Here is a 14,753-nt window from a genome sequence, read left to right as displayed (position 1 = left end):
GCATGCGATCTAGCAACTTACATGTCTAGTCTGCTCACTGGACCTCCCCCCCTTTTTTTTCATCTCTTCCTTACCCCTTAAACTTTCAGGATAGTTCATGTGAAAACTGACTAGTTCTTTTTAACAAGCTGGACTACTCCTGGGCACAACTATGGCGAAGGACGAAAGTTTGTTATCTGCATAGAGCAATAGTTTTATCAAGGTGTATCACATCCCTTTACAATTATTCATACTGTAAATATTGACTAATACTGCACTACAAATCGCACCTCTCCCTTTATCTGTAGGTTACTTTGTTTGTGATACTCTGGTCCTAAATCTATTTTTAATCATTTGACTGTTTAACTTTACAACCGTATTCATTTGGGGGAAAAAATGTGTTATTGGACATTTCTAAATGATGAAAAGCCAAGTGATATTTGTAATGTGAGTGCCAATCTTCACTCTTATTTTTCATTGCACTTTTTTGTTGGGTTTAAAATGTTTGGCTATCACATGGATATGCCAAAGTACCATTTTAAGTAATCTGATGTTTTAATAATACTGTTTCATACTTTTTGTAAATTTGTTATTAAAGGTTTTTTTAATTACAGGGTATTATGTTGGTATATGATATCACCAATGAAAAATCATTTGACAATATAAAAAACTGGATACGAAATATTGAAGAGGTATGAATGCCAATATTCTGTGGTTGATTGGATTGACGTTTGTTTTATCTTAACGTTCTTTAGAGCAAAGTTGTCAGCTCAATTACCTACTTTTTTAAGTCACGCTCTTACAGAGAATTAAATGGGAATGGAGCCTGTTCCCAAGTTCATAAATAAATGAATAATCCTTTAGTAAAATTTATACAATATTAACCTATCCAGAATATATGAACAACAACAAAAAAGATACACAAGTGTGCAAGAAAATGTGATCTGTTGTTTTCTAATAATCAATTTATAAATAAACAACCACTTTTGAAATATATATATATGTCTCTTTTGGAGAAGGCGGCACTCAGATGACTTTTGAATTAATACAATCATACAGCCCAGTGATGTCAATGTTTCAGAACATTTAATGTAGTTCTTTCGTCAGGATAAACAAATAACATACAAACACACCTTTTATAATCCACACCAAGTGACGCCGCCGGAAGTCTGTGTGCAACAAAGCTGATCGGCGTTAATTGTGGTGCATAGCAACCATCACCAAAAACACATAGCAGCTGCCTATGATTGCAAAAAAGATTACATGTAATGATAGTATCCAAATATCCAAATCACTCAAAGTAATGGTAACAATACATTTCTAACCAAATTCTAGAATATAAATCATGTAGCAACTATGTTTGATGCTTGCTGAAAAAATCTGCTAAATTGATTACAATAACTATGACGTGCCACATGATCATTTAAACATAGTTGTTCGCTAGACTTTTTCACCAGTGTTAACCTGATGGCGCTGCGATGCAGCGCCATCCGCTCTTTAAACATGCGTTCACTCTTTCCAATGTAGTTTTTACTACAGGGACAAGTAATCATATATATATATAACAAATTTTGAAGTGCATGACAAAAAGTGTTTTGATTTGGATGTTTTTACCTGTCAATGGATGTCTAAAAGAACTTGCACTCACCATATAATTACAGGTCGTGCAGTTCGGACGCCTAAAACAACCTTTTTTCTTATATATATATATATATATATATATATATATATGTGTGTGTTTAACGGAGAAGGAGGGCACTCACCAGGTAAGGTAGTAGACCTCTCCACAGAGACCTGTGTGTTTGTGTCCTGATGATGGTCCCTAGGCGGATTGAAGCGTCAACTCTAATGTTTTAATCAAGATAAGTAATAAAGATGTGATTTTATTCTACTACCTTACCTGGTGAGTGCCCTCCTTCTCCGTTAAACTCTATGTTTTGGATTCCTATTGGATCTTTGAGGAGCACCACACTGCTGACTTACATTTGCATTAAGTGCGGATATTAACATTTCTTTTTATATATATATATATATATATATATATATATATATATATATATATATATATATATTATATTATATACTGTCTATTATCAGAATAATAAAATAAATTGAAAGTATGTATACATAAAATTCCAATTATAACATATTGGTATAGAAACATTTTTCACCCTTTTAGTGTTATATTTTTTTTTTTTTACTTTCGTACTATGACAATTTTACTACATACTAGGTAATTGCCAAAATGTTCAGCATTTATGTAATGTACTCAGACAAGTCATAACTCCTCTATTTTTTTTTTTTGTTTTAATTTTCTTTTTTCTTAAGAAAAAAAACAAAACTTTTGTTATCGAATGATGCGATTAGCTTCATTATAACATATCTCATCTCCTATCTGGTAATGATTGTCTTTTTTTTTTTTTTCGCTTGTTAATATCCACATAGATTTTCTATCTTGCCAAAGTTGCAAAATTGGGAATATAACAAGTCTATCTAATACAATCATTTACTGTATAGGCAATGACAAATTTTACATTTCTAGGGAGATGTACTTACCTTGCCACTATAGCTCTTCCTGCTGCGCCTCTTAACAAGGCAAAGCACAAATCAATATTCCTATCTCGGCCGCCAGAGTGGAAGAGAGAAAACTCCCACCTCTGGCGATCCCTGCAAGACCCACAGCGCATCAGCCTAGTGCTGATTCACTGTCATGCCTCCTGGACGGTCCCACTGCGCATGCACAAGATCTAGCAAACTTCACAAAGAAGCTGCCCCGGCCACTGCAGGTAGGTACACATACCAGCAGGTAATCTGGTCTATATGTGAAAAAATTATACGCCCCAAAAGTGCGCATATATATATATATATATATATATATATATATATATATATAATATATATATATATATATAAATATAATTTTTTTTAAACCTCATTCATTCCTATGGCGGTGAGCAAAAGATGTTTCTTGAAAATTTTCTCTTTCCAACAGAGGAAGACATGTGACAGGTTATCCTAAATTAGGTCAATTTACTCCTGTTATGATATAGGTTTCCTATATCTCTTTCAAGGGGAGTTTGTGACGTGACTACAATTTTGCAATAAAAAAAAAATATATATATATATAATATAGACTTGAAAGCTAAGAAACATGATGAGTTGATTAATTATAGCTGTGTTACACAAATAACAAAGCTGTTGGAGTGCAGCATAAACAATGTATTGATAACACCGTTAAAAGTTTTTTTTTTTTTTTTTTTTTTAACATTTCCCTTTTTTTTCTTTTTTGGATACTACATATTCAATTATTCTAACCGATTTCGTTGAGTTTTAATTATTTCAATAATTTTCCAGGAAACTAATAAACATTAAGTTTTAAGTACTGTACATCAAATTCTGTTAATCCTATTTTTTTTTTTTTTTTTTTCTTGCTTAACAAACCAGATACTTAGGTAATGAAACTGCATTTGTAATGAAGTTAGCCAATCAAGGAAAACAGAAAACAACTGCAGCAATCTTTTTATATAAATTATTTTTGTTTATTTCTGCACCAGAGTCAATTGGCAGCAGCCTGCTTATTGCAATATACCAATGGCTCACAGACTTGTGCAGTTGTTGTAAAGACTGTATTGTGATATTCTACTACTTTGTTGCAGAAGAAAATTAGATGATTAATGATGTGTTTATCTTGCAGCATGCATCAGCTGACGTTGAAAAAATGATTCTTGGGAACAAATGTGATGTCAACGATAAACGACAGGTTTCTAAGGAGAAGGGGGAAAAGGTAGGAAATAAAGGGTTGCCTAAAATTAATTTACAAAAATATTTACACTGACAGTACAACAAATATTAGGTATTTACTTTTATTGTTTTGTTGTGACACTACAATAATAGGGTAAACGTAAGTACATAATGCAGAACATGTGTTACAGGATTGTACGAATAATATTTGACAGAGATTGCATTCATGGATGTGTTTAGCAATTGTTCATGTTTGAAAAAATCACCAAAGGCAAACACGGGTGTAAAATCATGATTCTCTCTGCAAAACATGGGTGAAAACACAAATAAAGATAAATACACCATTGGCCATTCACAAGTACTTTCCATAGGCACGAATACAATGTGGAAATTTACCAAGTACCATGATTGCAATCATCGGTGTAAATTACACAAACTCAGGCCAAAAAAGAAGCTTAAAATCGATTCCTACCTGAGCAGCGTGTTTAGCAGAAACCTACACAGATCAGTCGGATCCGTGCATGTTTCTGACTGTTAGCAAGCACATAAAGAGTTAATTAAAAATAAAAAAAAACGGTGTGGGGTCCCCCCTCTTAAGCATAACCAGGACCTGGCTGTTTGAGCCAGCACTAATTCAAAAAATAAGGTAAACAAAAGATGTAGGGGTCTCCCATATTTAATAAACCAGCACCGGGCTCTTGCATCCGGTGCTGGTTTTAAAAATATTGGGGGAAAATTATGTAATGCCGCAGCTGGGGGACATGCTTCACTGGGTCCCCCGGCCAAAGCATTACATATACATTCACTGAATCACTCACACTAAATACTTACTTTGTCCCTTGTGCCGGTCTGTCCCCTTGTACAGTAGAATCCACAATCATACCTGTAAAAAAAAAAAAAAAAACAACAAAAAACATACTCACCCACCCCTTGATTTAGGTCCTCTTCATGTAGGCATCCACGGTCTTGGAAAAATAAAATAACAGAAGCACGGTGCCCACCAGCCAGAGTATTCTTCCTGAATCCTGGTTCAGCCATTGCATTTCCCATAGAAATGCATTGACTCAATGCTCAATGGTCGGGATGTACTAAGGTTGCGGTGACCTGTGTATATTAAGAGCATTAGTGTCCCCCTACCCATTTTGAAGTAGAGCAGGCATGCGCTGAAGATGCGCCCCCAAAAAAGGGTGTGGTCTCGCTGGGAAGGGGCGTGACCACACAATAGTACCGCCAATTCAACCTTAGTCACATTACTCCACACAGTAGTGTCTCTTATTCACGTTACACAACACAGTAGTATTTATTATTTATTACCAGTTATTTATATAGCGCACACATATTCCGCAGCGCTTTACAGAGAATATTCGGCCATTCACATCAGTCCCTGCCCCAGTGGAGCTTACAATCTATATTCCCTACCACATGCTCACACACACATACGCACTAGGGGTAATTTTGTTAGGAGCCAATTAGCCTACCAGTATATTTTTGGAGTGTGGGAGGAAACCGGAGTACCCGGAGGAAACCCACGCAAGCACAGGGAGAATATACAAACTCCACACAGTTAGGGCCGTAGTGGGTATCGAACCAACGACCTCAGTGCTGTGAGACAGCAATGCTACCATTACACCGTCTGTGCTGCCATATAACACAGTAGTAACCCTTATATCACATTAGGCAATGCAGCAGTAGTGCCCCTTACAGTATAATGGTGCATACACACGGTCAGATTTTCCTGCAGATTTGTACAATAACTATTTTAAAAATCGTTCATATCTGAAAGAAAATCTGACATGTGAGCCTGCAACGATGAACGATGCGCGTTCCCGGTTGTCAAATAGCGATATCTGACATCTGATGTGTTTGCAGTCAGTAATACATTATGCCGCGCACAGTAATGTCACTTACACATTCTGCCACAAACTGTAGTAATGCCCCTTACACTTTATGCCATACACAGTAATAATGCCCCTAATACATTACTATCTACGTGGGCATAGAGTAGGAATATAAACCTGTGGCAAGTAAAGCAAGCCACTATGCCTGAAGCGAAGTGAAGTATGTAGTCCAAAAAATTGTACATCAGAGATAATAAAGATGGCATATTAGGGAGACAGGCCTGTAGGAAGTCAGCGCCAAACGCTCTGTTTCCTGAACAGAGTCCCTCGTGGCAACCTCCTTTTGGAGACGCAGAGGTAGTGATGCCATCAGCTAGGGATGGATATTGGAGCACACTTAAAGGATCTGTAAAGCTGTGACTCAGGAACCTGAGAATTGGTGCTGACTTATACAGGCTTGGTTCCCTGACATGCCAGCTTTTATTATCTCTGATATACCATTAATAAAGAAAATCATTGTTTTAAAAATACTACACTAAGGCACTCATTAATATGTCCCTACATCAGCTGCCACATGACATTGCTACACCACCTGCGTACACTCCATGATCTCATTAATATACAACCTATAACTTAATACATCCCCATACCACATAATATTACACCCCTCAGATGACATTAATACACTCCATACCACAATATATTACACCCCTGTGATTACATTAATACACCCCCATACCACATATTACACCCCTCAGATTACATTAATACACCCCCACACCACATATTACACCCCTCAGATTACATTAATACATCCCCCACCCCTGAGATAACAACATTAATAACACACTCTCACATTGATACACCCTCCACCCCACATAATAATATACCCCACACCCTTCAAATAACAACATTAAACTCCACCCCACATAATACATCTCAAATGGCATTAAAACACCCCCACAAATAACTTGTATTAAACCACCATCTCACCCACATAGAGCGTGAATACACCATTCCCCCTCCCAGATACTTACTAGCATTCCTGAAAGAGGATCTCTCCAGCCTGGCGACTGCTGTCTTCTGGTGGTTTCACACTCTCTGGACACTGTGCAGCTCCTATATATGACCTACAGACAGGAGGAAGAAGGAACCATGTGACTGGGGGACAAAGACAGAAGGGCCGGGGTCTTGGGGAGGGTAGGGAGTAGTGACTCCTCAAAGCAACCCATGGGAGGCTGGCTAGTCTTGGGGGAAGGGCCAGCCACCACGAAGCACACACAGTGCCAACTATGAGCTTATGGCAAAAGGGTGACAGCTCTGTCTTGTGTCCCTAAAGCTGCCGGTAACAGAGCAGGGGAGGGATTAAAGCAGCGGGTTTTTTTTTTTTTTTTTAATCCTGCAGCTGCTCTCTCTGGTGCTGCCTGCAGTCAGCACGAGTCACTGGTTCCAGAGAGTGGCGGCCGTGCACTGCCCCTTATAGGCATGCCCTGTTGCCGGGCGGACCTGCAGATGGTCGGCCCCGCCCATTTGGCCATCGGTCCTTCTGGCAAATGCCAGAAGTACCAGATCAGTCCGGCCCTGGTTACGTCCCACCAGCTGTAACCTGGACCTTGGGTGTATCAACATAATTGGCCCTGTATTTGCAAAAATAGTACAGTGCTTTTTGCAGAAAGGCATTTTTTCCAAACAACTACAGGCAGGTATCAAACCTTCCATTTCTAGGAACGGTTATTGAGAAAGTGGTTGCAGCTCAACTTAAAACCCATCTGTCAACCCATGATATTTATGATCCATTCCAGTCTGAATTTAGGAGAAATAGCACTGAAATAGCCCGGGTATGTGTGCTTAATGATCTACTGGTGGCAAGAGCCAGAGGCATCTGTTTAATCTTAAGTCTTCTGGATCTCTCTGCAGCATTTGATACTTAAGACCATGGGATTCTAATTGAGCGTCTGAAAAATTTCTGTGGACTGGATTGCGCAGTTCATGGCTGGTTCAAATGTTTATTACAGGTAGATCACAAAGATTGTCTTCTGGAGTATACTCCTCGTCACCAGTGCCACTGCCATGTAGTGTTCCACAAGGTTCTATACTATCTCCCATGCTTTTTGCAATATACATGCAACCGCTGGGTGAAATAATCAGACGTCATGGCCTGGTCTACCACTGCAATGCAGATGATACACTACTGTATCTGCCCTTAGCTCTGGAACCTAATGGCAATCCTAAATAGCTGCCCTAGCTGAGCTCCAGGAGTGGATGAGTGCCAGTTGGCTGCCACTGAATCCTTGTAAAACACAGTACCTGATTTAGACCCGTTCGCTAGGATGCATTTGCAAGCAGCCGTCAGCAGCCAAAGAATGCAAATCCTGCGATCGCTAGCAAGGCATTAGCACGCCCACTATGTTTTGCCGTGAGATCGCGGTATGTATTTAGACTCCCACCACCCTGACACAAGACGCCCACTTTCCGTTCGTAACATACGTCATCTCCAGGAAGTGTATTAAACAATTGGTAACATCGGGTAACTTCGGACCCATACACAGCACTTGTGGCTGACCATAGCCTACCGCAATCACTGCGAGTGCTTCAGTGTGTATTTCAGCCATGTGACGTGTATGCAGATGATGCGTCTTAATTATGCACGCCCCTGAAACAGCGTCCAGACGCACAGACTCCTGCGTTCGCACCACCACACCCCCGTTACCATCGACCACCCCCTGTCACCACCCACAAATGACATGTCCTGTCACTCATGCTAGTGGAGTGTCTGTGTATAGGGTACGAACGCTTCCCGATCGCATTTACTAGTTTGCGCACGCGCACTGTCTTGCACGCATGCGCAGGTTGCAAACATCAGCAGGCTACGTGCGAACGCATCCTAGCGAACAGGTCTGAATCAGGCCCAGAAGTCCTTTTTATAGGAACATATGTTAAAGGACAAAAATACAGCTTTGCCATTCAACTGGAGAGGGATCTGAGCGTTGTCCTGAATTGTACAGATGTGCCCACATACATCTAGCCTCCTTCTAGTCCCGCAATGCCGTCGCGTGACTAGCCATGAGCGTCTTTTCGTACGACTTTTTACCTTCAAATGCGTCTTATTCGCAAAGCAGCTTCTGCTGTTTAAACGAATATTCAACCTGCCTATGGACCTCATTCAGAGCCGGACGCTATTTGCGCTCGCTCGTTCAGTAAAAAGGGGTGGCTATTCAAATGAACCGTTCGCTCTTTGCGTTCTGTTCACGCCTCTAGGTCTGAACGAGCGAACAAAACTTGCGGTCGTTTTTTGGAAAACTACGCCCCCTGGCCGCTCGCATCCTACGTCATGTCCGCTATTTATTAGATCAATCGAGTACATCGACCAGCGTATGAACTGCTCGCTATTCTTGTGGTTGGGTTTTCCTACCGCAAACTTGCGAGCAGTTCTGACTATAAAATAACCCAGTGACGTGGTCAATGACGCTGCTGTTTTAATTATGCACACCCATAAAACGCCCGTTTTGACCTTTAAGCACGCCTGCGTTCGGATCTCCACTCCCCGTTTTCAAGCACCTTCCCCTGTTACCATCCACATACGCCTCCTCCTGTCACTCAAAATAGCAGGCATTCGCTATTTAGCGAACAAACGATTTTCGGCCGCACTGACTGGTTCGCGCATGCGTATTACGATCCGTACGCATGCGCAGTTGGACAAACATCGCTCGGAACGAACGAGCGGCCGCTTACGAGCGGCTCTGAATCAGGTCCTATGTTCTGTGTGCAACTGCGGGTGTATGCATGCGAAATACTACATTACAGTGTCATAGCCACTGACACCGTAATGTAGCATTTCGCATGCAAATAGCAGTCGCACACAAAACTTGGGCATGCTGCATATCATTTCAATCCCCTAGATTGTAAACTCCTTGGAGCAGGGTCCTCCTCTCTACTGTCTCACAGCCCTCTTCTCTAGCACTTCAGTGACAGCCTTCACCTTCCCTGCTGTATTGTGTGCTGAGAATTGTGGTGCTAATTGTTACTTGTGCTATGTCTATGTTTCGGTTACTGTATTGTATTGTAATGTTCTGTCTACCCTGTACTGTCCTACTGTTTACGTATGTATAGTGCTGCTGACCACTTGTGGCGCCTTATAAATAAAATGGAATATTAATCGGCAGAAGCTGCTTGTGAGTTAGGTTCACATTGCTGTACGAATAAGACACATGTGATGCTGCCGAGTCACACTGCACTCACGCGTTATGTGTAACACGACTTGTAACGCACAGAGGATAGATGTATGTGGACACATCTGTAACTTGAAACTTAAATATCGGGCTTCAGCCACAATCAAATCCTCATTCTTTCACCTGAGGTACATAGCCAGAATCAATCACCCTCAGAAGATCTGCCTGAAATCATACATGCATTTGTATCATCACACTTAGACTACTGCAATGTCCTCTACCTGGGTCTCCTAGCAAAAGAATTGCACCACTTGTAGCTGGTACAAAATGCTGCTGCCAGGCTATTCACTAACCAACCACATTCCTGCCACATAACAGCCATTGTCTACTACCTTTATTGGCTGCCTGTAAGATGGCAAATCTATTTCAAAATTGGCTTAGGGACTCGTTTACTTCGATCTGTAGATGGACTATTATCATTACCTAAAATCTTTCTTGAATCCATGCAGTGACTAGGACAACATCTAGCAGAGCTGTGTTAAACAGATGTATAATCTCATATAGGCGCTATCAGAATAAATACAACTGGTAGTCTGCCTATACAGTAAAACATACACCACATGGTGGACCGCGGCTAAGACTTACCGTTTCCGGTGTAATGGGCCTTTGCTGACTCCAGGTAATCTTGAAGCTTATCGCAGAATGAAAGAGATACAGACTGGCATCTTCCCACATAAGCTGAGCTGGCTTCCTCCCTTTAAGCTCTGGCCATGTGATCAGCTGAGATGTCCTTGTGTTGTGTATACTTGTCCACATGGCCGTGTAGAGCAAAAACAATTGGAACTCCTTTTTAGAGCTCTTCAAATTGAAAAGTCAACTCCTATATTTGTTTGTCTGGATCTTGTATTCTACTTAATTTTTTCAATACGAACCTCTTAACTATGAAAGAGAAATAAAATTGTGTCTTCACTAATGAGTGTATGAGATTTACTGTTGTTGATATCTATTCCTCCTCCAGCCTGCACACAGTCCATCTTACTTCATATGAGCCAAGCTGGTGAGGCTGTGGCCAGGCAGCCACATATAAACCTATTTGGTGGAGCTGCCAAAATAACTTGCTTGCTCCCCCTCCTGGTACAGTACATGGTGTCTCCAAATATGCTAATACATTTTTCAGGCCTATCCATTTGGTGACCACCTGCTTGATTGCTTGTAAATAGGAAAAAAAGCCTCCTCTCTGCACTGATTGGCAGAATCTGGTCAGTAACTGTAATGGAGCTTCCCTTCCACCTGGAATCTGTGGTTATTGCATGTTTATCACTCCCTCTACGCTCGGAGTTTTCCGCTTGTGTAAATAGTATATTTGAAGATCTCCTTCACTTATTAGATGTTCAAAACCTTCCCCTACTGTGTCCAGTGGTTGTTTTCAAGACTGGCTCCCTAGCTCCCAGTTGTCCTTTCAGCTTCTACCCATTTTTACATTTAATATAAAAAAATCCTTGCAGACTAGTTGGAACACTTTTCTGATGTCTATGATTATGGATATCTGTTATTTAAATATAACCTTAGCATGTCTGTACCTTAAGTTTAGTGGTGCACCAACACTTGCTGTATAAAAATTGTCTCCATATAATATAAAAAAATAGTTGAGAAACAAACACAGCTGAAGTCCTTCAATAGAACTAGCTGTTTTACTTTTACCCTTGCAGAACATATAAGAAATTTCTCGTCCTCCTTCCTGACTTTGTTAACGTTTTTTTTAAATATTTCACTTTTGCTGCTCACAACATAGGGCCTGATTCACTACCAATCGCAACTGCGATTACGCACACAATCCGCTGATTGTTGTGTAGTGCGCATGCATGGCAGTGCACAAACTGGCCACTGAGGTGGGGACTGCGATCACAGTGACTATGCAGAACCATCGCAGACTAATTGACAGGAAGTGCCGTTTGGGGGTGGTGATGGGGGTTGTCTGAGAAACTCAGGCGTGCCAGTGCGTTTGAACGCCGTTGCATGGGCATGCAGAAATTGTCCTCTGCGATGCCCTACGCAGCCTGAGGTCTCATAGTCTGCGATGAAAATGGCAAATCCTGAGTAACATCAGAGCTTGTGCAAGTTTGCGTGAGGCTGCGATGGTACTCCATTGATGGTTTTGCCGTCTTGCTAAACATAAGGAATACGTGTAAGGTAAAGTAAGGCGTCTTTATGTTGTGCTGCGACGGCATAGCGATCGCAATGGATTAGCATACTATCGCAGTTGAACTGCATGCTTAATCGCTATTGCAATCACAGTTGAGATCGGTAGGGAATTGGGCCATAGTCCTTACTAGACACCTACCGGGTTAACTGACTTTGTTTTTATTTTTTCTGTTTAGCTGGCTCTTGAATATGGAATTAAGTTCATGGAGACCAGTGCAAAAGCCAATATCAATGTGGAAAATGTAAGTAGATGTGTACAAAGCTTTGATTACCCTTTTTCTTATGAAAATAATAATAATGCTGCATTACTTTTCATCTCTATTGTTTAGAATGTGTACTATGCATACAATGAGCAGCATAAAAATTGGAGACATAACGCCTGACCGCATTGTTATAAGACAGGGATAGGGATTCTCAGGCCCGGGGGCTGTGTAAAGCCTGTGGAATCATTTGGTCTAGCCCTCAGAGTTTTTATTTGCTAGCCTCATCTGGCTAGCAGGGCACCCTGCAGCCAGAATTTATGCAGTAGTGTCTCCTGGAGTTCCTGAGGACGCTTCTGAGGGTCACACAGCTGCCATTACAGGTCCCCAGAGCATACTTAGGATGCTCTGGGCATTTCTGTAATCACTGGTGATTGTGACCCCGCCCCATGTGATGTCACACGTAGGGGCGTGGCCTACACCGGGCCTGCGAATAATGTTATATATATATATATATATATATATATATATATATATATAATCAAAATGGTCCTCGGCAGAAAAAAGGTTCCCCATCCCTGTTATAAGACATAATAAATTATGAACCTGTTCTGTCTTTGCAATATTTAGGTTCATTTTTATTGTGAAGTCCCATGGAAGCCCATACTAGAACATTTCTACAGAATATGTAGGTGTACAGAAAACATGGTAATATGCTGGTACTCACCCAAAATAACATTTATATTGGTAATGAACCTCCGTGTGCAGAACCGATTCTTGTGGTCATGTAACGTAAATGAAGAAACAATTGGTCTGAAAACCCCAGTAATAAGTCCTTTTTATACATAGTTTTCAGTCATTGGGGGAGATTCAATTAAGCATGAGGACAGTGTGTGATGTTACTGATACTAAACATCACTTATTTTTGAGGTTCGAGTAAAAAATAAAGAGTATTGTTTACAGTACTGTACTATTCAGTAGTGTGCACAGAGTTACATCGCACAATGCTCCTATGGGACCTCGCGCTTAGTGGAATCCTCCCCATTTTGTTCATTACTGAGAGAAAGTAAGTGATGCTGAGTAAAGTGTTGATATTTTAGTAAATTGATTTTTTTGCACTATCCTTATAGATATTAATCCTGTTAGGACAGGTCCATCTTGTTGTTTTTTTGTTTTTGGCTAGAAATAAATGTATTGGTAGATGGTATTAGTGCTTTATAGACATTGGTAGTAAAAGATTGAGTTAACAATCTAGTAAAATGTATCCGCCATTGGTTTCATTGGCTGGAAATGCTCCGTAGCAGCCATAATTTAAGGTTCACTCCATAGTACAGGTAAGAAAAATAAACTACTGGGAAGTTATATTGTGCGACTCCTGAATCTTCCTTAGTGGTCTTAAAAAACCATTAATGGACAGCTCTGCTGTGTGTGTCCAGCCAGCAAGTGGGGCAGTATCTGGTCAGCTCTTAAAAAATATTTGTGTGGGCTGTTTCGTTGTATTTGAAAAAACTTGTGCTGAAAATGTGCAAAGACTGGGATGCCCAGATTGTGCGACTTTAAATTAATTTTTGATGACAAATTATGTTTTCTTTCATAGGCATTTTTTACTTTGGCACGAGACATCAAAGCGAAAATGGACAAGAAAATGGTAAGAAAACGCTTTATTTTCTGGCTTGATTTGATTTTTAAACAACCGCTTAACTTAAATGTGTTATGCTTTTCAATGTGCAACCAACTATGCTAGCGATAAAATGAAAGAAACAAGCTCTGATGTAAAGACCCAATATCCAAGTCTTGAAGACCACGGGCCGAGTGTGAAGATGCAGGAGAGATAAAAAGGGCTTTTATCATAGTCTTATATTGAACCACTTTCTCTTTCGTCTGGGCTGGGGGACACTGGACCATTGGTTGTCGGTGGGAAGGCGTGGATTTGGCACTTACCCTGAAATCTATAACTCCTCCCCTCTGCAATTCCCTGACTTCAGTGTAAGTTTAGTGCCTGTGGAGAGAGGCATGTTTTTTTTTTTTTTCATGCAGCCCTGGTTTAGCTTAGGGATTTTTTCCTTTCTTTGTAATGTTATGTTTTTTTTATAGGTACTGTGCACTACTTATAGCAGCACACAGCTGGAGTGTTAAGTGGCGGTGAGAGCCGCATCTAAGGGGGGGATGACGCTGAGCGCTTCCCCCGTCCACGCACTCCGGTCTCTGAAGAGACCGTCTGGGCCCGGGTATAGTGCGCTGCTGTTACCTGGTAGAGGTGCAGTCAGTTAGCGTGGTCCTGGATGACGGGCACCATCGGTTTCTTGTCGACGGCTCCTGTGGGGAGAGCGCCGACTACAGACCGACCGCAGGTGAGACCTACAGCAACACCACACTCGACATGCTGTTCTTGGAAACTATGCAGTGTCGGGCCTGGTTAGTACTTGGATGGGAGACCACCTGGGAATACCAGGTGCTGTAGGTAAATGCGGGTCAGTCCAAGTTCTTTGCCCACTGAGGGGAGTAACACTTGAAGGAAGGAGCAGTGATGCTCGCTTCAGTATGACGGGGGGAGGAGCCATAGCTGCTGGTTCCCCCCGCTCTCCAGTGGCAAAATGCAGGCTTCCAGAAAGTCTGATCACAGC

At 41.0% G+C, this 14,753-nt stretch overlaps 1 protein-coding gene across 2 annotated transcripts in view; it reads left to right on the top strand.

Annotated features, from left to right (window-relative positions):
* The window catches only part of RAB8A (RAB8A, member RAS oncogene family), a 41,967-nt gene that overhangs the window by 17,115 nt on the left and 10,099 nt on the right, over window positions 1–14,753 (top strand). For both annotated transcript variants that reach the window (XM_088468957.1, XM_088468956.1), the window contains exons 4-7: window positions 594–671; window positions 3,674–3,763; window positions 12,106–12,171; window positions 13,727–13,777. In XM_088468957.1, coding sequence (XP_088325083.1) covers window positions 594–671; window positions 3,674–3,763; window positions 12,106–12,171; window positions 13,727–13,777 — 285 coding nt within the window. The remainder of the gene's footprint in view (window positions 1–593; window positions 672–3,673; window positions 3,764–12,105; window positions 12,172–13,726; window positions 13,778–14,753) is intronic.

The sequence above is a fragment of the Taudactylus pleione genome, unplaced genomic scaffold (genome assembly GCF_031769625.1).
Source record: "Taudactylus pleione unplaced genomic scaffold, aTauple2 ptg000087l, whole genome shotgun sequence".
Taxonomy (NCBI): domain Eukaryota; kingdom Metazoa; phylum Chordata; class Amphibia; order Anura; family Myobatrachidae; genus Taudactylus; species Taudactylus pleione.
The sequence above is the reverse complement of the archived record's forward strand: the minus strand, read 5'-3'. Positions and strand labels throughout refer to the sequence as shown.